Below are 27,729 nucleotides of genomic sequence, written 5' to 3' on the forward strand. Positions count from 1 at the left end.
CCCGTATGTATTCTGGTGAGAATGGGCATCATTTCCTCTGAAAGATTAACTACACAACTGACATCTGAATGTAGGACAACTGTTTGAGCTGAAAACATCAATTTTTCATCATATCAATGGAAAGAAAGGGATGGAATAAATCTGTCCAGGTGTTCCAGCTGCTACCAAGTTCGAGGTGAGAAATAAGATTTTTGCACACAGTATTCATAATGAAAGCAGATGGGTGGCTTTGAGGTGATTAATGCTAACTGGGGAAAACACAAATGTCTGGAAACACCAGATATAAGCTCTTCTGGGAGGAATACAAAATTAATCTCATTTCTCTCAGATAAGGTTGCCACAAAGTTACCTGGTCTCCCCACTTTTCCTTGCTCCTTTCCCCACCAAACACAGATCAAAACAATCCTGCATTTTCTTTTTACTGATTTCACAAGGTGCATTTTCTAACAGCTGCCTGCTTTAAAAGAACATCTATTAGCCTGAGTATTTTAACCTTACCTTTTCTGTGCTTCCTGTTTACTGCGGCACTGCTCACAATAGTATTTATATTCACTGCATAGAGTTTCAGTATTACTAAACCCTCTGTGGAAATGAAAATGAAAGAAAAGTCAGATAGATAGGGATATTCAGTCAGACCACCAGCTAAAAGTTACTGCTAATAATGATGAAAAAAAGCACACACAAGATAAAATTCTTATTCTCATCACTTTTATCTCCCAAACATTTTAGGCCTATTTGTCCCAATCTTGGGCTGTAATATCAATGCTCAGCTAGCAAAATCTGGAAACGATACCACCAGGTACTAACTGCATACTTTCCAGGTAGGAGTCAAACGAGATAGATAGCACGCAGCAACAAGGTAATCATGTTTTCTTTCCAGAGACAGACACTCCATGTGGCAGGCATTAAACGTCAAACTCTGGCCATTAGCCACTGACTAGGGAAAGTGGATTATCTTTCGGCTCCTAGCAATTATACATCCGTTATCAGCTTTTAAAAAGCTAGCTGCTATACACAACTTGTAGTATCCTAGCAGCTGATAAGCCTCGGATTTGGCAGTCAGCTACGTGGACCAAACTTCTATCAGCAACAAGAACACCTGCCTCAAACAGCAGGACCAGGCAACTGCAATGCACTAAAAATATTAAACAGGAATATATTATGAATCCATACATGTTTAGTTTCATAAAACCCAACTATGTTATGTAACAAATTAAAAACCCCATTAAAGAAAGTGAAACCCAATCTTCCACACCAGCAAGAAATCACCACACTCACTGATTACTAAAAAACACTAAGAAATGAGCAGCAACGCCAGTGGAGATGAAATGAACAGCACTCTGAACAGAACATATTTTACCATAAGCTCAAAGCCTTCAACTGTGGCACATAAGAATAAACAAGGCTCTTCCCTCTAACCAAGGGCAGGTTATTTTTTCCCATTCACAACTATTTTCATTTACCTTAGACAGTGTGTAATTGACGTATTTTGTTCCACATCAACCGACAGATCCAGAAAGTCCTCATCTTTGCTACTAACCTTGAAAAAAATAAGAAAAAATATTTCATAACAGTTTATAATCTTGCAGATTTCTTTTAACTATTTCTGGAAGGGTACAATGTTCTCAATGCAAACAGACTACTTTGATTTGAAAAAAATACATACACACACACACAGAGGTTCTTTCTTGAAGTAAATTAAAACTGAAGAAAATCTGATATGCAGTTATAATCCAAAGGGGATATTTTTTTAAAAAGCCTTGAGCTTTCAAGACATGTTTGCTTACTTCACTGGCAAAACCAAGTTTTTAACCACTCAGAGCTGGAGAAGCTTTATCTGTATCCCACTCTGCTCTGTAGACCACATACAGTTTTTTGCTGCATTTCTGAGTATAACAGCAACTACTGATAGGAAATGCAGAAACAGTCAGCTAGATTTTCAGTTAAATCCCGGGATGGCTTAGCAGTTAGGAAAACCATCCTTCCATTTGTGGAGCAGTCACATTTAGCTTCTAAATTTTTGAGACAGAATCTTATTAATTCCATTTTTAGAGCTTCTATTCACCACACAGCCATAATTTTAGATTTAAAATGCCAAGAGCACTCATTTCACTTGTAATTGCTTCTCTCTTTCTCTCTCCCCATCTGGATTTTCATTTTTTAGAAATATTAAATCAGACATGGCACATCGCTAACTACAAATTCCTGGTCTGAAGGTAGCGTGGTTCTTCTAACTCTAGACTTTGACACTTCTTTTGCTCTCAAATAGAGTGGCTATGGACCGGCATCACAAAGCACAGACTCTCAGTTCAAGAACCATTAAATTCAGTTAATCCCAGAGTTAAATAAATAGTGAGCAACTCTCATGAAGAAACATAAACTATCAATCACTGACACAAGAAATAACACGAAGACAAAAAGGCAGCTCATATCAGCCAGGTGCAGACTGCCTTGATGAAAACAGGGAGGAATAATAGAAAAAACACTATGCTTTTTCTGAGAAACATACCTTAATGAGTATTGGTTTGAACATAGAGGTGATACAGTCATAAAATAGGCTATGCTCCATATTTTAATAGAGAGAGTGCAATTTCATCTATCCTAATAAATGAAAAAGTGTGCTTAGTATTAGGGAAATTGATCCAGAACCTGTGAAAAATCTAAGAGATTTTGTTTTGTTTTAAACGTACAGCCTCACAGTTAAGACATCTGGTTTCATTGGTTAGTGTTCCTTGGAAGATTTCATGGACCCACGTCAGATCAGTCTTTTCCCCTTCTTCACTCTCAATGCTGCCATTCTGGAGCTTGCCATTCTGCTTCTCCTGCTTTTTCTCTTCTTGCAGTAAGTCAGCAATAGTGTTAAGTAGGTAGTTCAGGAATTCATGTGCATCCTGCTGCATATAATTATCAAACAATTCTGGAAAGGAAGAGACAATGAAAAATGAAAAAATACAGATAGTACATAATATCAAGCTACTACACTTTCAGGAATCAGTAAGTACTCTACTACATGACCCCACAAATTATTTGGGGTTACACTGTAAGGAGTCTTTAAAGAATTGGGCTTTGTTGTTCTAGCAGAGGATGTTAGGTTACCCTCACCTATTCCTCTGGTTGCATGAAACAGATCAGAATCTGAAAAGTAACATGAAAGAAATTTAGTTTGAGCATTTCCTAGAACTGAAGAACAACAACTGTTGTTGTTTTGCTTTCCTTTGGGGAAGAAAAGGAATAAAGAAACTCAGATGGATCGCCTTGGGCCATTAGCTCATTAAGTCCAGCATCAAGGGGCAAAAAATCCCCTACTAGTAAGCTTATCTTTTCAAGTTCAAGCAGAGAGGATAAATCAACATACAGAACCTCTCCTCACAAACCAGCCCTGGGAAATAACCACCAGTTCTCATCATAAAAAGTTTATCGTACCACAAATGTAAGAAAGCAGGATAAGGGTGGTTAAGGCTCCCTACAGATCTTAACTTTGACCGACTCCGTAAGGTCTGTTTAGTCATGACAAATTCTAGCAGTGACCTGAAGTGTGATGACTTGCAACAGACTTCTACAGAACACAGTGCCAACAGGGAGTAACTGGAGTACTGAGACTCGTGTAAGCTCTCTGTACTTGGTCTGAGCAAGCACAGAAACAAAGATATCCAGATAATCCTCTTATGACACAGCACAGTTAATTCTGATATAATCTCTTCTTATGCTACAGAGGTGGCAAAATTCATACCACAAACTGGAGTTCAAAAGTATTCCAGAAATCTGCCACAACCTGACAATTTGGACTCACTTAAAAAGAAAACTGTTCCATTTTTATATGCTTAGGTATTCAATGCTTTAATCTACTTAAAGAATTCATTTATTCATTTACCATTTTCTTTCCTCAATCGGGAAATAAATTTCTTGGGTGGGATGACTCCCACCTTCTTCTTTTGCGTAGCAATACTGTTGAAGAGATCAGAAAGGCATGTCAGGAGGCTTTCCTTCTTTCGAGGCTGCACTTTGTATGCCAAAACTTTTTCCCGAAATGGACGACAAAAATAAAGTGCCTGTAAGACTGAGTTGCAGTAGCAGGTATTGCCGAACTGGTTAAAACAGAACAAAAGGAAAACAAACATTTTCGTGTTAGGTCTGCTAAAAAGTAATAAATGAAGAGAGGTTACTCATAAAGAAGGTCACATACTGAAAATGGACAAGTTGCCTGCCAGAGGTCATTTACTGGGGAGCTACTAGTAGGCACGTTCTGAAAGACTCATCCATACATCATCACAACTGGAAGTAGCAGTAAAATGAAGAAAACAGTCACAGAGATATTGGGCACCAAAAAAAAAAAAAGCAGGAAGGCACTGATGAAAAAAGCCAATTGAGGGCTCATCATAAAAATCAGACCTTCTGGAGACACCATATTATTAATCCTGGTAGGGAAGATCCTGGCATTACCCATCTCGAGAGATGCCAATGGTAGAGCAGCACAGAGTAAATACCAAAAGGAAGAGACGGCATCCCTGCATCTTGACTGCGTTACAGCAATGAGAGCTCAGCGCGTGAATTCATATTTCTGATTTGCCTGTGTCGCATACACAGATTACTTTTTGGAGATAGTTAGCAAGGTATGTCTAGAGTATTTCCTGTTTACAATGAAATATGAAAAGTATATGATGCAGGCAAATTCAAAGAGCAGCTGTTTTACATCTGCCCTATCTGAAGGCAGTGTCATTTTAGAGAAAGGAGGACAGCGATAATGGCTTCCATAGGCAGTGTTCCACATTGCTTAACAAGGAGAAACAAACTGAGATATTAGCATATCATCTAGAAGAAACACAGCATTTTTCGAGTTGTGTCTTTGCAATTTATTGTGCAATTATATTCTACAGTGCTGTCATATCACAAAAGTGAAACAATTTTTGGTTTGCCAGTCCCAAAATATTCTGGTAGTGAGATTCTGCAGCCCAAGAACATTGAGAGCAAAATATTAAGATAAACAAAACAAGCATTTTTTATTATTTTATTATGTACTACTCAGAGTATGGCCACTACTGTTCACCAGAATTCTGTGTAATTAATGTAGCACAACGACTGCAAGTTTGCTGAGTGAAACAGAAAATTAATAGTTTTAATTCACACTGCTCAAAAGGCTACACCATTACACATACATTAACAATAATTTATACCATATGCAAACATGGAACAACATTTAAAACTGTTATTGACATGAGGAAAACAAATATACAAGCTGAACAAACATGAATTAGGATGGAACCCAACTCATGCATATGAACGACCTTTAAATCAAGCACACAAACAAACATCACACTAACTAAATCTGCATACAATACAAAACAGGCAGGAAAACTACCACAAGCCTGACTAGATACCTCATCTGGAAACAGTAATATATTTGTCCATAATAACTCCAGAAAAAGAGAGAGAAGAAAGTAGAAGGTAACCAGGTAACCACTTTAAAAAACTGGGAGGTCATGGTGCACCTTGCGTCCAAAAAGTTCACAAACACATAGCTAGTGAGATTTCAGGAGCATCAAAGAACATCAAGTTAACTGGTTACACGTGTACTGCTTTGATGCTGCCCATATAGTAAAAGAAATGTTAGAATCAAACTACATGGAAGAGTTAAGGAGTTCAAATGCTAGCCAAGTAGCCTTAAAAATTGCTGACAATAAGAACAAGATGCTTTCCAGTAGCCAAAGCTATGTGGCGAAAAATTCACTTAATGGCATGCTTCAGGCTTAAAAAAATCTCCTTGTATAAAATATTCCTACTAAATAGTGTTTCAGCCTGCTTTGTTTGCTACCACTTTTACACAACAACATGGAAGCACTTCTCTTCCTACAATCAGAGGACAGAGCCTGCTGGAGTTCAAGAAGCATTTGGACAGCGCTCTTGGACACATGGTCTGGTTTTTGAGTGGTCCTGTGTGGAGCCAGGAGTTGGACTCGATGATCTTCGTGGGTCCCTTCCAACTCAGGATACTCTACGACTATGATTCAATCTTACCTGCTGGTGTTTTAGGTATTTTACAGCATGCCAAGTACATTACAGAAAAACCACATGATACGTTTTCAGAAATTCTGACTTCTTAAATGCTAGAACAAAATCCTTCCAACTTCGAGCAATTCAGTGCCTTGGGAAACTTCTGAACAACTCTATTATTGATCTACTCTTCTCTATATTAGAGACAGCTCTCCAAAAATAAGCAGTATTACGTATCAGTGTTATAATTTTAACTTAAATCAGTCTGCGTTTAGAAGAACACTGTAGTCAGTTCCAACCACGACCATAATTTTGCTAGAAATTCTGCCCCAAAAAAAGAAGGTTGTAGCCATCCATCTTCAAAAGAAAGCCAAAAGAGAAGATGGCATGGCAGTTCTCTGTATTCAGGCTGCTGAATATTTCTAGTCCTACAGTCCTATGCACAGATCAGACACTCAGTTTGTGTGTATGGAGTCTACTGTGACCTAAAATACAAAGGAAAAATAACTACAAACATCTGATATTTAAAGCGTAAAGGAAATTCAAAGGCTCATTTTAAGACAAGAAGCTTTCTAGAATGAAAACTGAGATGAAATTCTATAACTAAAACAACGTATGAGATGAAATTCTAGAACTAAAACAATGTTCCATCCCTCTCACACTTCAGTTCAACATTACACAAAATCTCTTTCAGTAGCAGCTGTCAGAAGGAAGTGTCGGAGCTTTCCCCCATACCCTCTGCAGCGGTGTTAGCAATTGTCTGACTGCAGGCGAGCCGGTTCAGCTCCCTGATCCACAGAGGAAACTATGAAACAATTTTTTGGAAAGCCTTCATTGTCCATGGTTTCAACACCTGGTTCTATTTGCAGTGCAACTACATATTTACTAGTACCGAAGTCATGAAACTGCACTCCTTGAAGTGCTCCAATTAATTTCACATCATGAAAGAACTTGAAATAGCTTAGGAAAAAGCTCTCCAAAACAACAAGCATGAGAATGATCATTCCTAAGAAACCGACTGCAAGAAATGGAGCACAACAGTATTAGTCATATTTTGTCCTTCTGAACAGAGAATGGATGCGGACATAATAACTGCAGTTATTTTTAGAATGCTGTTTTCCCTCTTCACACTGCTCATCACTCTGCTATTTATGTTACGATTGGAGATGCCTTCCATTTTCTCATTATGGTGCAAACCTCAGAAGCTTTGGAACGGCCATTAACACCATACTTAAGGAGTATAACTCAATGTGTTTAGATATCTTGGTGTCTGAGAACATAAACTGCCAGAGGCCCACACAGAAGGCAATTAAATGAGTTTCTGATGAGCTGCAGCAAATAATACTTTAGTAGCTATGCTAACCTTGCTCTGTGCATCTGAAGATGATCATCTCTGTTTTCAATGAGATGTACCTAGATGACCAGCAAACAGAAGTGTACTTGGGGTTCTAGGGAGCTGTATTTTCACACCATAGGTACGATGCCACAGAACCTGTTTCTATCAACCAGCTTCCTACAGTCACTGTAAAAGATGTCACAAGGCCCAACAGCTGCCTTTCTCCTCCAGAAGCACTGGCAAGATCAACACCAGTTCTCTCCACAGTTAATTTAGGTAGACAATTCCTCCTGTTCAGCAGATCTTAATGAGGTCAAATGCACGCAAGCTGATAGATAGAAGAAATAAAGCTTTTTAGAAGGACTCATTGTTACACAAGGCTGTCAAAAAATAGAAGAGCAGTGTTACTACATGTGAGAAAATTATTGGCCAAGTTAATGTCATTCATCCAGCTATGTACTTGCTTAGAAGAACTGCCACAAATCCCACATGAGCAGGATGTTTTAGAAAAGTAACATTTAAAAACCCCAGGAATCCCACACACCGCAGTATCAGCGTAACATCAAATCTCTCTTCTCTAGATGGAGAGAATACAAACAACATACACACTTTAATGACCTTTCTAGCTCAGAACTAAGATCTTATATTTAGAAATGTACCTGGTAGGAAAAATACTCTCACTTATCAATATTTATAATAAAATATTTATTTTTCTGTTTTGAAGACAAAATTTATATCTTGGTTAACAACGAGGCATTGCAGGATGTGGTGTCTGCGCAGAGTCTCCCTTTACGTCAGAAGGGCTCAAAATAAAGTTCTAACAGAAGCCTGTTAAATTCCAAATTATGATGTGAATTAAAAAAACAGCACTTAAAGCGTGAAACATGCACTTACATTGACCAAGCCAAAGTAATGCTCATTCACAGGGAACTGTTCAGGACCAATCTCTTTCTCCAAAGCAGAGGCATTGGCGCCCTGCAAAGAAACAGTATGTTAGAGAGAAGAAAAAAATTCACAAAAAATCCAACAGAATTCATACTACCACCACAGAAACAAAGAAGCTAAGAATGAGGTACTTCCATTAAGAATTAGCAGCTGGTGTTTCCTATGTTCTTGAAAATGAAATCAACACGATGACTTTAATTTATTATTATAAAAGGCACCACACTTCCACTTCAAGATACTACTTCATCAGCCAGAACTACAGCAGAGCACCATCTGATCTAACAGGTTTTTTTGCATTTGATTTTATTTGAAAATTAACAGCACGAAAGTTGTTCTCATTTTAGTTTTCTGATTAGTCACAGCGTAGAAATGCCAACTTAGACTTAGTCAAGCATGTACTGTAAAAATAAAGAAACTTGTAACACACACACAGAATTTTCAAACCTAGAGGACAGCAACCATACAGGCTATAAATTCCATGAAAGAAAAAATGTCTGTCTGATGTGGACTGCACCTTCATGAAAGAACAAAAAGACAACTCCTTATGGAATCTATTGGGGGATGCAGGAGGGAGGGAACTGCATAAATTTTAACTTCCAATGTATTGCATACAACTTCACAGCTAATATTAAATCATTGCTATGTAATCTCGACCTGCATCCATCAGATGCTATGTGATCATCAAGACTTCCGCTGTTACCTTACAGCCATATTTAAGGTGCCTGAGTAACTAAGACAGGTACTTTCACCAAATTCTCTGTTCTAAACGTATTTCAACATGCATTGAATACTTTAGAGTATTCAAAGAGTATACTTCTGAGTACTCATTAGATCTTTCAATGCTGTTACAGTTTTTGAAGGTAAATATGGCTGTTGATTATTTGTCTCTATCATATATAAAGTTTTTTTTTTATTATTTTTTGTTTTGTTTTTTTTTTTTAAGTCTTACCTTCACTGACACTTCCTATCAGAAATACTATCTTTTTTTTTCTCTTCTCTCCCTCTTGAAAAGTATTATGGACAGGTGGAGCATGATTAAGATAAGAATGGAAAGAAAAATTTTATATTTTATGAGACATTCCTCAAACTCAGCCCATTTGGCAGTGCTTTGGCACCTTTAATTTAAGGAAGCTTAAGCTTACTGTGTATTTCTGGATATATCCTTGAGTCTCCAGTGATATAATGAGGACAGAACTCACTATTATAGAGCGGCCCCCAAAATATCACTACATATCCATAGGGTTTTAATTATTGCACAGAACAAGAACTAAAGCACACCAACATCCAAGTTTCAAGTTTGTTGGTTCAAATTCAAAGTGGTTTATGCATTTCTTCCCATTCCCCCCCCTTTTTCTTTTTTTTTTTTTTTTTTTTTACTCCACCAACACCTCACAGCTGAGCTCCCAGTGGGGATTTGGTGCCTTCCCTCACACCCCACTCCATCCTGGCCTCTGATGCTTCCTGAGGATCGCCCACCAGCCCTCAGCTGCTTCCCACTGCATCTGTACAGCTAAGGGGTCACCATCCTCCAGTGCAGCATCCAAGCACTTTGGATTCTTGACTTCTGTTTTGCATACCCAAATCACTCCACCTGAAACTTTCTGCAAACAGGGATCCTACTGCACAGGTGAGCCATATTAAGGCCTAAATTCAAACTCCTAAAAAAAGCACTCAATAATCACAAATTACAGCCCAGCAAAACACAATTCACCTATTTCCCTGAAGCTAGCAATGGTTTTTAATTGCTATTTCAATCATTTCCATTAACATTCTGCTACTAATATAAGCCTCTGGCAAGTAGAGACTATATTTAGACCATTAAAGACAACATACGTAGAAAGAAGAAAAAAATTCTAAGAAACACAACAGAACCTAAGAAATAACTCAGTTTAAGAGGAAGAAGGGCAACGCTGTAGTTAGATCTCCCACATCAGATTTACTGGAATTACATACATCAAAAAAGACAGAAAACAAGGAAGATTCAAATTTTGGTACTATAAAAACCACACCAAAACATAGGTGCTGATAGATTTACAAGCCAGGCTCTTTGCAAGCAGCAATTACACAGGACATTTCTGAGGCGTCACTGCCAGTTCAGGCAGCTCCTCTCCTGTTTCCCTACACCCATTCCCTGCTCCCAACTACTTTTTTCTTTCTCCCTCCGCTATGTGTGTCCTCCAAAAAAAAAAAAAGAAAAAATAGTAATAAAAAAACCCTAGACCTAAGATTTTTATCTATCGTTACCTCTGCCCTTTTTCCCCCCACCTCCAAATGTTTACTTCTATCTACTGCCCCAAAATTGTAACTTCAATAAGTTAGCTATAGGAGTAGATGAAAAATTAAGGTTTCTGTAGTAAATTAAATGCCTAATTTAAAGTTACTCAGTTGCAGAAACTAAATTAACCCAACATTTTGTCAGAATGTTTCCGAAGGCTCTTGTCAGATGGCGTTTAAAGTTAGCATACCAAAATCATGTAAACCAAAAGAAGACTCAGACTAATTGTGCGGGGAATCAAAATCACAAACTACTCACACGGAGTTCTGAAGTTGTCGATTCACAGATTAAATAATACATAACATACTGAAGAGGTTCTGGAAAATGTACGTGCCTATCACAGCATGATTAAATTACTCCACTGCAAGCTGCACAGTGATTAGAGCGATGCAGCACGGGAGTGAGCTCCAAGAAGACCTAAGCTCCACAAGGCAACAAATATGTAGGGAAAAACACTTCCCAGTGACAACACCAATGGGCCTCGGGCATGTTTCAGGATGGAAACACATGATATTTGTGAGTAAGGCACATAGCTGCAGTCCAAGTTCAGCTCCTCGCAATCTGCGATCCTTGCAACTGAATTTGCAAGCAGCACGTTAACCAGCTGGGGACTTGAGCCGTGCCTTGCTGTAATGGAGCCTGAGGAGCAGTGTCACCTTCGGACTGAAAGGTGTTATACACGGCTTCCCACCCTGCTACAGTATTTTTCCATCTTGATAAATACCCCTGCCAACAAACACCTAGTCGTAAGAAACAATGCACACTTGGGAATTTTGGAAACAAAAATCCCATTTCTCGTCTAGAAATAAAATTAACCAAAGTGGCAAGCATCCAAGTGAGAGACTTGCTATTCGGTTATTTGAAGAATCAAAGAGATGTAATTCTGCTGGCATGCCACAAAGAAACCCTTCTGCATCTTACAGCTTTGATTTTTCTTATTGTTTTACATGCATTCAATACTGTTTTGCTAAACTATGACACATTGTGGGAGCAATAAAAACGTCAAGAAAAAAAATCACTAATAGACACCAATCGGGTTTTCTTGGCATATGAAAGCTAAGCAAGCACTGTACAATAAAATGCAGCTAAATGCACAAGTTTAACGCATGAGATCAGAATTGACTTCTCAATGCCAGCACAAGACAAACACATCCTACAAAAACCTCAAAAGAACATCCCTGTGACTTCTGGGAGGCCAGTGAAACGCTCTCAAGGAACTGCTGCTCTGGTTTGGGCAGAGATAAAACTTTTTGTACGCAGTAGTTCTGAGAGAACACAGAAACACAAATTTGTAGTCAACACAATCACCCAAAAAAAGGCATCCCCCTAGTCTAACTGAAGTGGTAATACTGATCTACTCCTGTAACCAGACTCAGCGATGCGAATTCAACACTCCCATAGCGGTGGGAGAGGTGACGACTGCAGTTTCAGCAACCTGAAGTCAGGACTTGTAATTTTCTAGAAATTACCGTGCCTTAAAATGATGTCTCAGAGGTTGGCCGCACTTTGCCAGACCTCCCCTATGCTGTTCACACCACCGCGGGCACAAGTGGCTGAGCCTAGAGAAGGAGCGAGCTCAGTTCACTGGGTTTGCACAGGTCGGCACTAACAGCGAAAGGGAAAGCTGCTTGGCCCCTCTGAGCTATCAGCATAATAAATACTGCCAACAGCAGCCAAGGAAACCCCAGCAGCGTACAGACAACAAAACGTTTTCTCCTATAGCTGCAGTCATTTTACTTTGTGGATACTGAATCTTAGAAGAGGGAACTTTCCAAGAATAATTGCGCTCGCTGATTTCCATCAGAAAATATGAGGAATACCCATTTAAAAAGAAAAAAGTCCCATATGCTGACATTTAATGAACCAAACAAAGCACAGGGAATTGTTAATACTCAAGTTTTTCCCCAATTTTCATACCAGCTTGGTGAGGACAGCACACCAACATTAGATATGCGTGACATACAGGGAAGGTAGGATTGAGTACAACTCTTGTTTACCCCAAAAGCACAAACACCTCTCTAAGGCAGGTTTCGTTGAGTTTGGCAAAGCAAAAAGGGATGTGAAAAGACTAGTTTCAAAACCCCTTACCTGAGGTAGCTAGCTAGGCAAGTCATCGCAAAGGAAGTGATCCTACAGCATAGCTGAAATTTTAACTGCATAATCCCTCAAAACCAGAAGAGAGATCTATGAAGTCTTCCAACTTGGAAACTGAATCGTTTTTGCTCAGTAGAGCAACCTTAAAGTTTTATATCCAGTCCGATGCACCACGCAAGTGAAAAAACACTGACAGACTTCTCTTCTACCCGCCATACACAGGTAGCTTTGGGGCAGAAACAGTTACGAGGCCCAGAGCTGAGGAGCTCTTCTGAAGTCACGGATGAGCAGCAGAACAGCTGGGAGCGACTGAATACAGCACAGAAGTGAACCGCGGTCAGCAGATGGCAAAATCCACACGTCCAGCATCCTCACGGTTCCTACTTCAACTTACTACTTCTCTTCCCTCTTAGCACTGCTTTCTTTTTAAAAACTAAAATTCAGGCAAGTCCTGCTCCTCTGCAAAACTCAGCTGCAAACAAATGGATTATTATAGAACAAGCAACATTACAAGTCAAATTTCTTATCCCGAATTAACAACTTTCACAGTTTGAAGAATTCACACTTCAGTTTATAAGTATCTGCTTCTTGCAGCCATGAAGATAACCGTACAGATGTGGGAATGGTTACAAAAGCAGTGCCGTACTATCTCGATAAGCTTGCAAGCAGACCTCCTGAGCACGAAGCAGCTGCTGCCATAGCTTCTGCAAGAAAAGGATCAGAATTAGCACAACCCCGGGTCAGTATCCTTGCTGTTATTCAGAACTCTTGTCAAAAATAATCAGGTCAACGCCACACTGCTGCTTGGGCAAACAGCGAGCAGAGTGGCACTGAAGCTGTGAAATGAAGTAGGAAAAAACACACCAAGCAGATGAAGGGAAAGGGCTATGAGCAGGAAGATCCCACTGCCCCCTCTGCAATACCCTGTGGGTTTGGTGGGGGGAGGCAGAGTAGTTTATGGGATTTCTTGTTGCCAGCTGAATTGCTCTCAAGGACTAAGCACCCAAGGAGGGCTCAGGCAGCTGTCCTGCACATTTTGGAGGGTGCCAGATTCACATCTGCTTTGAGGGAAGGGTGGAATGTCTTACATTAGCACAACTCACTGGCTATCTGGAACTGGGTCCATTTCCTAATTGTGGAGATGGCAAACTTATGGAATAGGTTGGAAGAGAGAAGTACAATAAGAAAAAAAGAAGAAACTATGGTGAAAGAAGAAAGAATAACTGAAGGCACAAAAAAAAAAAACACATGTTGAAATACTCACTGAAGGCGGCTACCGTACAAGCAGCATTTCTGACATGCTCTGCATTATGCAGCATTCTTGAAATTACACAGGAAAACCCATGTACCAGCAGATTGTCGATGGATTTATAAGTAGCTTCATTACTAGCTCAACACAAAGGGACAAAATACTAAATACTTTGTCTGCCTTCTTAGAAGGACGCAGAAATTTACAGATACCTAAACAGGCAATGCACTTGCCAAACAACTACTGGTAGTGTTTTTTTAAATGCTAGCAAAGATGACGCAGTTGCTTACAGTACAATACAAGAAAGTAAACAGAACCGTGAAGCTCTTCTCATATTTTCAGAAAAATGCAACCAAGAACTTACAGTTTGTTACTTCTTTTAACATTAATGAACTTGTTAAAATCTATGAGAAATCCAAGTAGATCATTGCTGAGCTTATTTAGGGGTGCTCCATCCTTTTAGATGCTTCATTTACAGTTTATTTGAAGTTGGCAGGAGATTTTCAGAAGAGTAACTCCTAAAGCCATCAGTACACACATTACTGCTCTCAGAGTTCCCGAAAAAAATCCTATCTGTATGTTGCATGATGTTTAAACTGCAGTTTCCTATGCCTGCACGTATCCTTCAACTGCTCTGCTAGCTAAAATATACCCAAGACCAATCTCATCACCAGATTACTTTTAACAAGCTAGAGAGAATCAGTTAATTTAAAACTCTCCATGCCCAACTCCACACAGCCCATGGAAATCTGAAGTTGCAGACTCTCTTCTAAGATAAATTACTTGCTATGTATGTATATTTAAGCTCAGTGCAAAACATTGGTTTCGACGTTGTATGCTTTTTATGCAAACCTTTTATCCTTTTCCCATTGCAATTAATATCATTCAGTGCAAATGACATAATTTGCAGCTTAGTTTATGCCTAGAATTCCATTACAGCTGCACATTCAGAAGCTGCAGAGCACGGCTGGTATAGCAGCCTGTTGAAACAAAAACGCCTTCAGATGTACCAGCTTGGGCTCAGCACCACACGAACGCAGCTTCTGGATTGGAACCAGCTGATTCCCACTCAGCGCACAGCGTGCACCTGCCTGCAGAAGACACTTCCCTTCAGGAAAGGCAAAAAAAGAGGAAGGGATCCATGAGAGACTTCAGTATCCAGAACAGATCTGGTACACTAGTCTTGCTGAAGCCACTAATTACTCATTTGACCCTTTCTTTTTAAGGAATTAGAGCAGGAAAAGATGTGGCATTTGAAAAAAAAGCCAGGAAGCGGCTTTTAAGTTGGGCAGAAAGGCTCCAAGGGGCACCACCACACAGCCCTCAAGATGACAAAAGCTCATTAAATGAGCTGCATGACTAACGAGTGATTTTTAACGAGTGATTTTTAACGAGTGAACAAACAAAAAGCAAAAGGAAAATCGAACAAGAAGGCCAGGCCAGCACTACTCAGAACGTTTCAGGGAAAAAATCCTCGTGCAGCAATGCCTTTCGTACTCTGCCTGAATCTCCTTTGCTACGTTCGCTGTCATAATAGTTCCAGTTTCCGGACTATTAAAATCACTGTGTGGGAGAGCGGAGGGGGAAGCAAACCTGGGGCTGTATTTCTGAAACACTTGATAAAACATAGAGCCATGATTTTCTAAACGCAGAATTAGATGCTACTTCCCCTTCTTCTGAAACATCGTTGTTGTGTGTAGCACTGAAGCGAGACAAAGAGATCTGTCAGCTCAGCTACCTCACGCTATGACTTCAGTTTTGAAATGACCCCTTTCACGCAGCCAGGAAGGCTCACGTCCTCAGCACAGCAAATTGCAGTAAATTGAACTTTGGATTCCAGCACTTAGTATGTTCATGCAGGCAAACAAGCTGATAATCTTGAAAGGAGCAGGTACAAGAGTGCCGCAGACTTCCCAAACTCCACGCTTTTAAATGTTACCGAATTTTCTGAGTCTGCACAAAGTGCGCGCAGGGAAGGTTGGCTCTGGAAGGAGTAAAAAGGGAGTAAAGCTTACGGAGCACGCCAGCGTTATGGAGACCGACGGGAAATTACAAAATGCTGTGTTTCAAAACAGATTTACTACTACCAAGTGTTTCAAGCCTTAAGTACAGTTTTAATTAAAGTATTTTTAAGTAAATTAAACCAGAGTGCTTTGTAAATTGTTTCATATAGATGTTTATGTAATTAGGAGCTGGTCTTGCGAGGTCTGCAGGATCTGTGCCTCACTTACTGAGGTACAGCAAGTCATACGCACTTGCGAAATTCCATAATTTCATGCTCTTTAAAATTAGACAGCAAAGCCAGGCTCCAGTTAAAAGAGCACACGGGAAGGATGCCGATTAGGGTTCGGAAGTCAGGACTCCAAGCGATAGTTTCTGTACCTTTGTAACGCGGTACTGTAAGCAATTCATTTCTCCCTCCTTAGCCACTGACTCCAAGCTTACCTAAGTGCTCACAGGCAGCTCCATGAGGTTCCTCCTCAGTTGACTCAGTAACACATTTAAGAGCAGATGCCTTGCCACGACAGCTCTCAGGTATTTGAGGGCCTTTTGGCCCTCTATAGGAACACACACAGGCCCACAGGTGCACTCAAAGCCTGGTCCTCACCAGCATCGCTCTTTTGTGAGTTGCCAATGAGATTTTAGCGTGATCTTCACACATCAAACAATATTGGAAGAAGTGAGGACGTGGGTGCTGACAGAAGGCTAGGCTTAACCTTACAGATTTCTGAGCAGGTTGTAACTTCAGGCACTATGCATGTACAGGTTAAACAGGCACTGATGCATTGTAGCTGAAGGAAACAAGGAGACCAGCAGAAGGGCACAAACCTCGGGATAACAGCACAACATACAGACACAAGGCCCACTAGTGGGTCTGAAGGCGTGTATATTCACAGCACTGCAGGAGGCATCACTGCAGGATAATCCACTAGGAAAGGAGCTAAGAAGATAAAGTACCAGAAACAAAACACGATGACCTACAGTGCAGCCCTTTACTTTGGCAACAAGTCCAGGAAGCTTCTGAACTGACATCTGTAAGAGCAGATGCTGAAAGCCGTGCACTTTCTAACGTACAAGCCAGTAAGCGATGTGTGTGTATACACACACAGGTACTCACTGTCTTCAAAACATCTCTTCTGAACCCTGATTAAAGAACAAAACAAGCAACATTCTACAAAGCATCTCTTGAACAATCTTCACTCTGCTATTTTAATACCTTTTCCCCAGTATTCATACCTCATTTTAAAAAGTGCAATAGCTCCTCTAGTACCCATCCTCTCGTGTAATTAATACCTGGTTTCAGTGAACCACACACTGCCCCCAGGGTTCTCAGTACTCCATGGCACAACTGTGATCTCTCACTTTCCCAGAGATAGTAAAGACATTAAACCTTAAAGTTTATAAACGATCTGAGATCACAACAGACACCAGGACAGCAGAAAGACTTACCGATGTGGTAGCTCAGGACTCCTGCACAAAATCCTAAAAAGCCTTCAGAAGAAAGCAGCACGCTGTCCACCTGTTGGGCTGTTAGATGCAGGCCCTCTGCCTGCCAGGCACAGGCTCACATCTCCACGCTGCTACAAGTCCAGGATCTGGAGAACACATCGATGACCACCCCCCGCACACCCAGCCTTAAACTAGAGCACAAGCAGAAAAACCAGCGTGACCTACAAACTAGTTTTCAAAGGGTTACACACACTTTTTCCTTCCCTACTATAAAGCAGGGCATTCTCAACCTGTGCATTAAGTACACAGATGAGTAGTTGTTTCCTTTAACTTAACAAATCAAGAAGCAGAGCACTGCTGGAAACAGAAGTCTGCTGAGCTAGCTTGGCTTCTGTCCTCCCTTCTTTCCAGTTCCTCAGTGACACCTTCCCAGCCATAAATGCCATTTCTCTGTTAAAGCTAAAACAAACTTCTAAAAATATAGGTGGAACAGCAGGAAGGCACACAGTATACATCAAGGACGTGAAAGCCCTGCTTGAACTGAATAATGTGAATTATTCAGGTGGCAAATGGAAATGTATTGCTTACAAATGAATCAGTCATCCCTTCTCTAGTGCTGAAGTTAATAATTATATCCTCGCTGCACTGATTCAGAGGAGTAGAGCAGAACTACCACCAATTTGTATACTGGATTTGAGTTCTTCATAAGGCATGTCTTGCTGGTTTAGCAAACAATCAGACATGAATCTAGGGGAAGTGTCCCTAATTAGCCTACCAAGAAACACCAATATTTCTGTTAATAGCTTACTGAAGACTTTTCACAAAGTCTGCAGAGGAAAAGATCAGATCTCTGTGCTTCTTACTTTGCTCCATACTAGCGTTCTGATTTGCTTATACAGACGAAAGAAAAAAGAAAAAAAAAAGGTTATTGTCAATGCCACAAAAGACCCTGACTGGTAAGCTCAGTTCTACAGCTGACTGTCACAGCCCTGGAGCACAGCAGGCGCATTCTGGATCAGATGACACAGTCAGACCCACGGCAATTCAGCCCTCCTTCCTCTCGTAGTCAAGAGAGGATTCACATCTGTCCATGACCGCACATACACCACAGAACTAGAAACATACCAGTTTAAATATACTTTTGAAACAGGAGCTATGCGTTTTTCATGAAGCAGAAGGTAAGAGGATAAAAAAAAAGGTCTCAAAAGTCTCAACAGTTTCTGTTGAGTCTTTCTGTTTCATTCTGCCACTTAATTTTGCTGTGACTTACAAAAAGAAAACGAAAATCCTAGAGTCCGTGACAAAGACAAAGGCCAGGTAATAAAAATTAAGACAAAAGGACAGAGCAGAGAACCAGAGCTCTAGTTGGTAGCTCTTGGCTATGGATGTGCCTTGCCATATGGTGTCGGCATCCTTACCAAGCGATGAATCACTCTCAAGTTACCACGTATTTTCCTGTGAGCTCCAATCTTCCCAACGCCGTACTTGCCACACGAATATTATGCAACTGCTGAAAGAGGGACGGTGCTCACACACCGGGAACGCTACGATCAGAAGGCACAGGAGAGGTGATCCATACTACAAAAACCTGGGAGTTATTTTAAGGAGGGGGGATCGAACTCAAGTTACAAACGTACTACTGCCTGCTAATGAGTTTGGGCACGGAATTCAGTTTTTAAAGAGAGATTGCAGAATACCAGAGTGTCTGAAATGGTAAGTCAGAACACCAGCCCTTACAGTACTGACTGAGGTCTGAGAATGACACAAACGTTGTGTTTCAGCTTTCTAGCCCAAAGCACAGATGATGATGTCCCTGCCTATGGCATGGGGTTGGAACTAGACGATCTTTGAGGTCCCTTCCAACCTGAACAGTTCTATGACGAGAACTGTTGATAAAAACTGCATGTTTTACTAGAAGCATGTCAAGTACTGTTCGGACAGCACAGATTAGCATAATTCTCGAGAAAGTAGTTTCCTAAAGGGACTGTGTTAAAGCAACTGAATGGTTTTACAAAGAAGGCTTACATTTTTTGCGTTCACGTTGTGACAAGGCAAATGGTACTGGACATTGAAGTAAACGCAAATAAAGCAATTCATTTTTTAGAACGTAGCACCCAGAACTTTACATTTTACACGCTAGCTGAAGAAAAGATAGAGCGGCATTTCAAGGAAGTTTATCCAAGCCACATAGGCAGGTAGAACACTTATGATGAAAAAATCCATAACATCTGACAAAATGCTTATATCACAAAGTTGCAATATTGGGGTTATAACCCCAAAGCTGCAACAGGATGAAAACATAATTGCTAGACATCTTCTCTTGAAAATAAATATTACTTCAGAACAGACATTAATAGGCTACAAGTATCTGCTTAGCTTTCATCTAGTGTCCCAACCAAAATTAGGGTAAGCACGGGTGCAAAAATGAATCCCAGACTGAATATGTATAGACAAAGTCTCTAAAAACAAATCACAAACACATGAATGACTATAGTCAGGTTTGGCTGCATAGTCATAGGAAAATGCACTGCCTTACGTTTACCCTCTTAATCTGAGGCTCAGTCAGCTGATCTCAGGAATGCATCCAAAATATTGTATGGGACTGAGTCAATCGCCTGCCTCTGGGGTACGGAACTCCGCAACGAAGGCGTGATTCAGCCACCTCTCATGACCTTAATTTCACCTGTGTTTCTGATGGGCTATTAGAAGTACAAGTTGCTTTGGGGAAAAAAAAGGAAATCTAGTGAAATGAGCAAAGTATGAAGTTCTGGGTGATCTTCTGCAGTATTTAAATTGATTTTTTAAATCAGATACTCATTGCCTTAATCAAAAAAAAAATAAGTAAAACTCGTTACAAGTATTACTATGACTCTCCAAACACCAAGCTTTGTAAAACAACACTACAGTTCAGTTCAAATGGATCTTAGGTTAATCAAAACTGGCATCAGTACCCACATGGAAAGGCAACAGAAAACCCTTATGCTCTTTGTACAGGTCAGAAGTAGCAGCCTTTCTGAGAATGCAGCCCATGCCTGCTTTGCTACTGTTTCAAACAAGATCTAAAACTGAAGTTTGACCAGTTGGAGTAATGGAGATGGGGGGCACAGAGCCACTAAAACCCATGTCCTCAGCCTGATCTAATGTTGGATTTTGGCAATTCAGACCCCCTACGCCAGCCGGTACTGCTCAAACTCCCCGCATTAGGGATAAACACAATGTGTTTAGATGGCACATCCCTAGTGAGATATGATATTACACTATGAGACACCTGTGCTTTAGAGCCGGACAAGCCACTTGCTGGCCTCTGTTTACAAAGTAGCCTCATTAAAAACTCTGCATAACCACGCAGTTAGCAGCCTGCCTGTCGCTGGGTGCTTTTAGCAGCACGCACTATGCCCTGCTCCACACTTTCACCCAAAACGATCACAAACCTTTCACGATAACCTTAAACGGCAAAGTTACCACAAAAAAAAGCGACGGCCGAGCTGGAGGGGAGGAGAATCCCGGCCCCCTCAGCTGCAGGCACCCCCTAAGGGCACCCCGGTCCCAGCACCTGAGGCCTCCCCCACACCGGGGGCTCCCCCTTTTCTCCCTCCCCAGCCGGGCTTCGCCACCCCGCAGCCTCGGGAGCCGCGGCCCGGAGCCCCGTGTCCCCACGGAGCCGCGGCCCGGGCGGGCCCACCCACCATGGTACAGATGGAGGCGAGTCTCCGGACCGTCATCAGCGCCTCCATCCGCCCGCCGCCGCCGCCATGTTGCGCCGCCGCCCGACTGACAGCGGCAGCCGGGCCGCGGGTGGCGCAGCCGCCAAATGGGGCCGCCGGTGCGGCGCCCAAGCGGAGCCGGCTGCGCGCCGCCGCGCCCGCCCGCGGGTTCCGCCTCGCCCCGCGTTCCGCCCCGCTGCCTTTTCAGCTTGGGAAAGAGCCCCCAAAATGAAGGCCAGCCGTCAGCGAGCTGCCGAGGCCACCCCTGAGCCACGTCCCTAAGTGCCACGTCCCTAAGTGCCACGTCCCTAAGTGCCACGTCCACACGTCTCTGAAACATCTCCGGGGATGGGGGACTCCGCTACCTCCCCGGGCAGGCCCTTCTAACAGCCCTCTCTGTGAGGAAAGTCTTTCTCATACCCAACTGAAACCTCGCCTGGTGCAACCTGAGGCCGTTGCCTCACGTCCTATTGCTTGTCACCTTAGGGGAGACCTTGTTGCTCTCTACAGCTACCTGAAAGGAAGGTGTGGGGAACTGGGGGTCAGCCTCTTCTCACAGGTAACCAGTGATAGGACTAGAGGGAATGGCCTCAAGTTGCCCCTGGGGAGGTTCAGGTTGGAAATGAGGAGATGTTTCTCCTTAGAAAGAGCCATCAGGCATTGGGATGGGTTCCCCAGGGAGGTGGTGGAGTCACTGTCCCTGGGGGTGTTCAAGGAAAGGTTGGACGTGGTACTTGGGGACATGGCTTAGTGGTGACATTGGTGGTAGGGGCATGGTTGGACCAGATGATCTTGGAGAGCTTTTCCAACCCTAATGGTTCTGTGATTCTATGATTCTATGAAAAGAGACCGTCACCCTCCTGCCACTACCTTCTGTCAGGCAGTTGTAGAGAGCAATAATGTCTCCCCTCAGCCTCCTCTGCTCCAGGCTAAACACCTCCAGTTCCCTCAGCAGCTCTTCATACGTCTTGTTTTCTAGTCCCTTCAGCAGCTGCGTTGCTCTTTGCTGAGCACATTCCAGCAACTCAGTGCCCTTCTTGTGGTGAGGGGCCCAAAACTGAAGCAGAAGAATCACAGAATCATGATATCAAAAGGCCAAGCTGGAGTTACATCCCCACAATGGTGCAATGGCTGGAGCTGGGGTACATCACCATGCTCCCAGTGAGGAAGGCAATGGACACTGGGGCACTGAATAGTCCCAAAGGATCATCTGGAACTCATCTTCTCCCAAGAATGTCTTCAGCAGTCGTCAGCACCCACAGGCAGGTTTATATGGAGCCATCCAGCGTGATGAGGGAGATGGCCATTGTTTCTGCACCAAGTAATTGTTTGCTGCTCTGCACCATGCATCCCCGTCTCAGCAAAATCACAAAAAGGAGCCTTTCAGAGCACAGCGCTGTGTTAACAGTGTCTATTGTACACCCAGCAGGAAAGGAGTGAAAAATGCTGCCCAGTCACTACGTAGCACTTCACACACTGCATACCAAAAGCAAATACCTATCAGAGGAAAAAATCCCTTGTGGAGACAGATGGGTGGAAGCGTTTTTTGTCCCAACGATGACGATGTACAGAATTCTCTGTGTTGAACCTGGAAGAAACCTGACTAATATTTCGGGTGGCCTATAAATTAAGTGCTGTTGAAAAGCGCTGGTGAAGATCATAGGAAGCCCTGAGCTTACGTTGCGCATGAAACACACTGTGAGCAGGACCGTTTCCACATGCCACCCCTTGCTTCAGCTTTGACCTTGTGGGAATATCTGTGGGGAAGAGCTGGTTCAGTTTCCAAAGCACAAACTATTTTATGAGGCCAAGATGTTTCCATTCTATTTGAGTTGCTCGCCTGCAGCGATGTTCTCTTATACACGCTGTACTTCCCACGTCATCTACTATAGGATCTCAGGGGAGAGTGTTCCGCAACCTAAAAAAATATCCTTAAAAATACACTAAAAGTGAAAAAAGACACGTGCAACTTACAGGGTTTCCATGAACAGCAATGCAACAGAATTAGGGACAGGAAATACAGAAATAGTGGAATCTGTACAGCGTTTAACCAGATTTAACTGTAGATTTAAATGATCACCTCCCTTACATCCCAAAATAGAACCAAATATGATTTATCACAGATGTCATAATAGCATCTGAGGACACTTCCTTCCCCTCTAGCCTCAGGATCGGAACAGTTTATTGCTGGCTACAAATATGGTGCTAAAATGACAGTCTTGTCCCTAAACGACAACTTCTGAGGCTACTGCTGAACCACAATTGCCTAATTTTTGATGTTTTTACCTGTAATCAGGCCCAGCACAAGGTGCAATCCTGAACACATAGAAAAAGGCTTGCTCCCCATGCACATCACATTCAGCACTGTTTTGTCTTACCTGCCACAAAGGTGCTTTGTATTTGCCCCTCCAGGCTAGGAGGTACTGGGTTAATGGGAGCAAAAGGTGGTAAAAATGCTACTTTTGTTTAGTGCTGAAGCTCTGCAGTGTGAGAGCTGGCCTTTGGGCCTCACATTTGCAACAAAGACAGTCAGACAAAGCTGCAAATATCAGTTTGTGCTTGTTTAGAATACATTCAGGAGCAGGGGGTGTTTACAGGAGCAACCAACTATGAGTTTTATCCCAGCACCTGCAAAAGCAAGTGGCATTTCCCCAACTGCACACTTCACACATCTGCTCAGAAATATGCCACGCTTCTCTAGCAGTGTTGCCATAATGTCAAAATACTGTGCAAAAGCATCAGAGAGACACTGGGGGTAAATGTAACCATTGCAAATAGACTTTTAGAAGAAAGATCACTTTTTTTTTTTTTTCTTTTTCTTTTTCTTTTTCTTTTTCTTTTTCTTTTTCTTTTTCTTTTTCTTTTTCTTTTTCTTTTTCTTTTTCTTTTTCTTTTTCTTTTTCTTTTTCTTTTTCTTTTTCTTTTTCTTTTTCTTTTTCTTTTTCTTTTTCTTTTTCTTTTTCTTTTTCTTTTTCTTTTTTTCTTCTAGGAAGAAGGGGAAAGAGTGAGAACAATCTCCTTCCTCCCAATATGCAGGGATCTTAGCAAGATGCTAAGCTTTGCACCAAGCAGCTAGCTCTGCTCATCTGTTTCTCCTTTTGTAAAATGTATGAGGAATAATTATATCCAGTTTTGAAAGCAATTTGACATCCTCGTATGAAAAGCACTATGGTAATGGCAAATATTTTTGTTTTTATTATGCTTCATCGCTGAAGATATGCACAAGTGCCAAGAACAATAAAAATAGAAAATCTTATAAAAATCATAGCCAAAAGTAACATAGACTAATAAATAAATCTTAAAAAAAATTGGTGTGGAAATAACATAATCTGTGTGCAACATGCAAAGGCAGATATCTTTGCACGGAGCAACCTAACGAGTGGTTAGTAAAATCTCCAGAATCATCCAAATGTTTTCAAAATTGCTCTGAGTTTTGCAAACATTCTCCCTTTAATTTAAGCTATTGTTTTTCCAGAAGAATTTGAATTAAAAACATGTGCTTTTTTAGCTAAATATAAGCCCATTGTACACAAACAATGAAAATCTCTTTTAAAAACAATTCTTATTCTACATGCCAAGGGTTATACAATCTTAAATAGTGTGAATCCTTCTGCATGGTTTCACTCGGTGAAAAGACTATTCTGACAATCTAGAAAATGAAATAAAGATCAGATACAAAACCCTCTGGCTTTTACTACGTATCTTACTCAAATTCTTTCCAAATTAGAGCCCAAAATTTATCATTTTTGGTTAATAAGAAAAGGAGTTTGGGAATCTATTTAAAACTTTCTGGAGTGTATGTTGCCTATCAGAAACTATTACTCTGGACAGAGATTTCTGCGCACAGGGGATGCAAGCGTTGGTTAGAAGCACAAGAAGCCTGGGCTAGTGCATCAGAAAGTCAGATTGAACCCTATTAGCCAAAGAACTAGAAATCGATTGGTCTGCTTCCAAGATTCAGTCTAAAACTGCTTTCACATTTGTTTTAAGCAACCAGAAGCCATCACAGCTGCCAAAAGAAGCAGTCCAACATTTCCTCCAGCACTGGTCTTTCATTCCTGCCTCGACACATCTCCTCTCGGGTGTCAGCACCAGCATCCGTGTAAGCACATGGCAAGCAGCTTTTCCAGTCTCCTCCCGGCAGCTGCTTCAAGCCATGACCATTTCAGTTGCTCGGCTCCGCGCCCTCTCAGCCCCCAGTGTGGTTTTGAGATGCAGAGAATCGCACACAGTGCTGGAGGTGGGGATGCTCTGAGCTTTCATATCGGCAGCAAAAGCCACCCAACGTCTCATTCTCCATTCCCCTCCAACATTTTGCTGTTTTTTTTTTTTCTTCTGTTGCACACTGAGCTGATGATCTCAGAGAACAGCCGTTGATGACTCCAAGGTCTCCTTCCTAATTTATGGGTGCCAAGTCCAAGTTCAGCACCACTTAAGCATAGTTTATGTTATTTTTCTCTAGATGCATTGCTTTACATTTATCTAGACTAAAGCTCCTCTGCCAGCTTTCTCTGTGCTTGCTTTTGTGAGATCCTTCTGGAGTTCCTCAGCACTGACACAACCCAAAAGGACATTTACTTCTGTTCCTGTCAACGGTGTTGCCTCTCTTTTCAAGCAAGACAGCAGACCTGTATACTTCTAGGAATGTCTTTGCTCATATAGAACATTCCCCATGATATTGCTTAATTTATCTGGCCCTTTTCCCTGGGATGAAATTGTTCTGGCCACCAAGAAGCCGGTAGATGTATTACCACTTGTTTTTATAGGAAGACTTACAATGAATAACTTTGTATTACTCACTCACATATGCTTTTAATAGCAAATGGTAATAAGGGTTCCAACATCCTACACTTAGGGAGGGGGACATTTACATACTGTTGCTAGCTAATCCTAAAATTTATCATTTTGTCCAGCTCAACAACACATTTCAAAGTGTCCTGTTAATCGACCACAAGATTTTGAACATTTTCATGTTCCTCCTTTCATTTGGCCAGTTCTTACAAAACTTCTGCAAGATGAAAGCACCCTGGTAATGAAATTTCCTGGAAAAGATTTTTCAGTGTTTGGGTGTTTGCAAAAATCTGGAAGCCAATTTACACTGGAAGATTTAAAACCGTTCCCATAGGAGCAATGTCCCAAAAGACACAGGATCTGGTGTCTCCCTCCCAGTGCCACGAGCTGGATAGCCCTCCAGGCCTTTTGTTCTCCCTCTTCATCAGCTGACTGTCATGATGGTCAAAGTAATAACCCTTCACACTTACACAACAACTCAGCACAAATACAGCTTCAGAAGGAGTTTTTAGAGGGGAAACCGAGCCCTGGAAAAGTGATACATTCATAAATCTTCTGCATCCTGTGCTTATTTTACTGGACTGCTGTGCACCAAAGCTGGATTTTTCTGAAGCTCTGCACCCAGTTCATGCTCAGCATGCACAGGTCCTGTGTGAGGCTGGCATGGAAATCGAGATCATTTGAAAACCTGGCCCCCAGTGCTTTGAGGAGGGGTGGTAATCTAGAGACCTAGCCTGATTCCCCTTCCTCCTGTGCTAGCTCACTGTGATACCCCGGCCTCCAAAACCTGCTTGGGAGAACTCTTGTGTGTGCTGTGATTGAAAGCAGCTGCATGAAAGCGTCTGGGCAGAAAAAGCTCTACTGGTGGCTGCAGCCTCTCTGTAAGGAGCCATGCCTACCTTCTGCCTGGTAGGAGCGTGCAGAAGACAGGAGAAATCTGCATACTCGGGTCTCTGAGATCTGTGGGTGGATTAGCTTTCAGTTAATATCTCTGTTTCCCACGCAGCGTGGCAGAGTACACGTCTCAGAAGAATGCTGTCTGCACCAGGCTTCCTTCTTCCCACCGCTGTCTAAAGCCAGCCCTACCCTTTGCAGATCTCTTTTGACCAGTTTTTTCAGAGATGAATGCTCGGACTGTACTTTCTGTAGTTTCATTTACATCTGTTTTATATTATTTGCAGTTTTCCTTTATCTGGGCCATTCCCTCCCCACTGCTCGTCCCTTTTTCTTCCCTCCCCATTATCCCTGATAACTGAGAGTTGCTTGTAGCCCGTGTACGGTTACATGCTGTCATCCCTACAGACCTTGCAGCTGCCAGCTGTCTTAAAACTACACCGGGTTTGCCTATAGAAGTCATTCTTTCTTCATTCCCTCTGTCTGGCTCTGATGGATACTGGCTTCTTTAGCCTTCCCAAGCCTGTCGTCAGCCCTAAATTCACTTTTCCATGTTCAGAGAAACAGCAGTGCCCCAACCCCGTGCTGACCCACATTCCAGTGGGCAATTACAACTAATAACATGCACAACCCAGCATATCAAATGTATCCTGGAGGATACAGATACGAGCTTGTACTTTGGAATAAAAAACCTACTGCTGTCTGAAAAATGGGGGGGGTGAGGGGGGGAATGGGGCAATGTTTATTTTCCTGAAGAGGAGTGTCCCATCAGCTCCGGCACCCTGAAGGGGCCCAACTGCAGGACACAATAGGACAGGGAAAACAACAGAGCCTGGAGCTGAAGCCCATTGAAAATGCAGAGAAACTAGACAGGCAGAACGGGATGATTCAAAGTGGAATTAGAGCAGGGCACCGGGGTGACTGTCTCTTGCCGCTGTGACGACTGAAACACAGAAGAATCTCGTTTTAGCAAGGAGCCAAGGGGCAGCACACAAACCAGGCG

The 27,729-nt window shown here is 41.9% G+C and overlaps 1 protein-coding gene across 3 annotated transcripts in view; it reads right to left on the reverse strand.

Moving 5' to 3' along the window:
• LOC106038570 (ubiquitin carboxyl-terminal hydrolase 12-like) overlaps positions 1 to 21,242 on the reverse strand; it is a 30,941-nt gene extending 9,699 nt beyond the window's left edge. Inside the window, exons 1-6 of one of the 3 annotated variants that reach the window (XM_048070690.2) lie at positions 21,024 to 21,242; positions 8,219 to 8,299; positions 3,872 to 4,085; positions 2,691 to 2,917; positions 1,464 to 1,540; positions 499 to 582 (exon numbers count right to left, since the gene is read on the reverse strand). In XM_048070690.2, the coding sequence (XP_047926647.1) occupies positions 499 to 582; positions 1,464 to 1,540; positions 2,691 to 2,917; positions 3,872 to 4,085; positions 8,219 to 8,299; positions 21,024 to 21,071 (731 nt within the window). In that variant the 5' untranslated portion in view covers positions 21,072 to 21,242. The remainder of the gene's footprint in view (positions 1 to 498; positions 583 to 1,463; positions 1,541 to 2,690; positions 2,918 to 3,871; positions 4,086 to 8,218; positions 8,300 to 21,023) is intronic. The other 2 variants (XM_048070689.2, XM_048070688.2) reach the window with 2 other exon arrangements.
• Between the last annotated feature and the right edge of the window lie 6,487 nt (positions 21,243 to 27,729).

Source organism: Anser cygnoides, chromosome 13 (genome assembly GCF_040182565.1).
Source record: "Anser cygnoides isolate HZ-2024a breed goose chromosome 13, Taihu_goose_T2T_genome, whole genome shotgun sequence".
Classification (NCBI taxonomy): domain Eukaryota; kingdom Metazoa; phylum Chordata; class Aves; order Anseriformes; family Anatidae; genus Anser; species Anser cygnoides.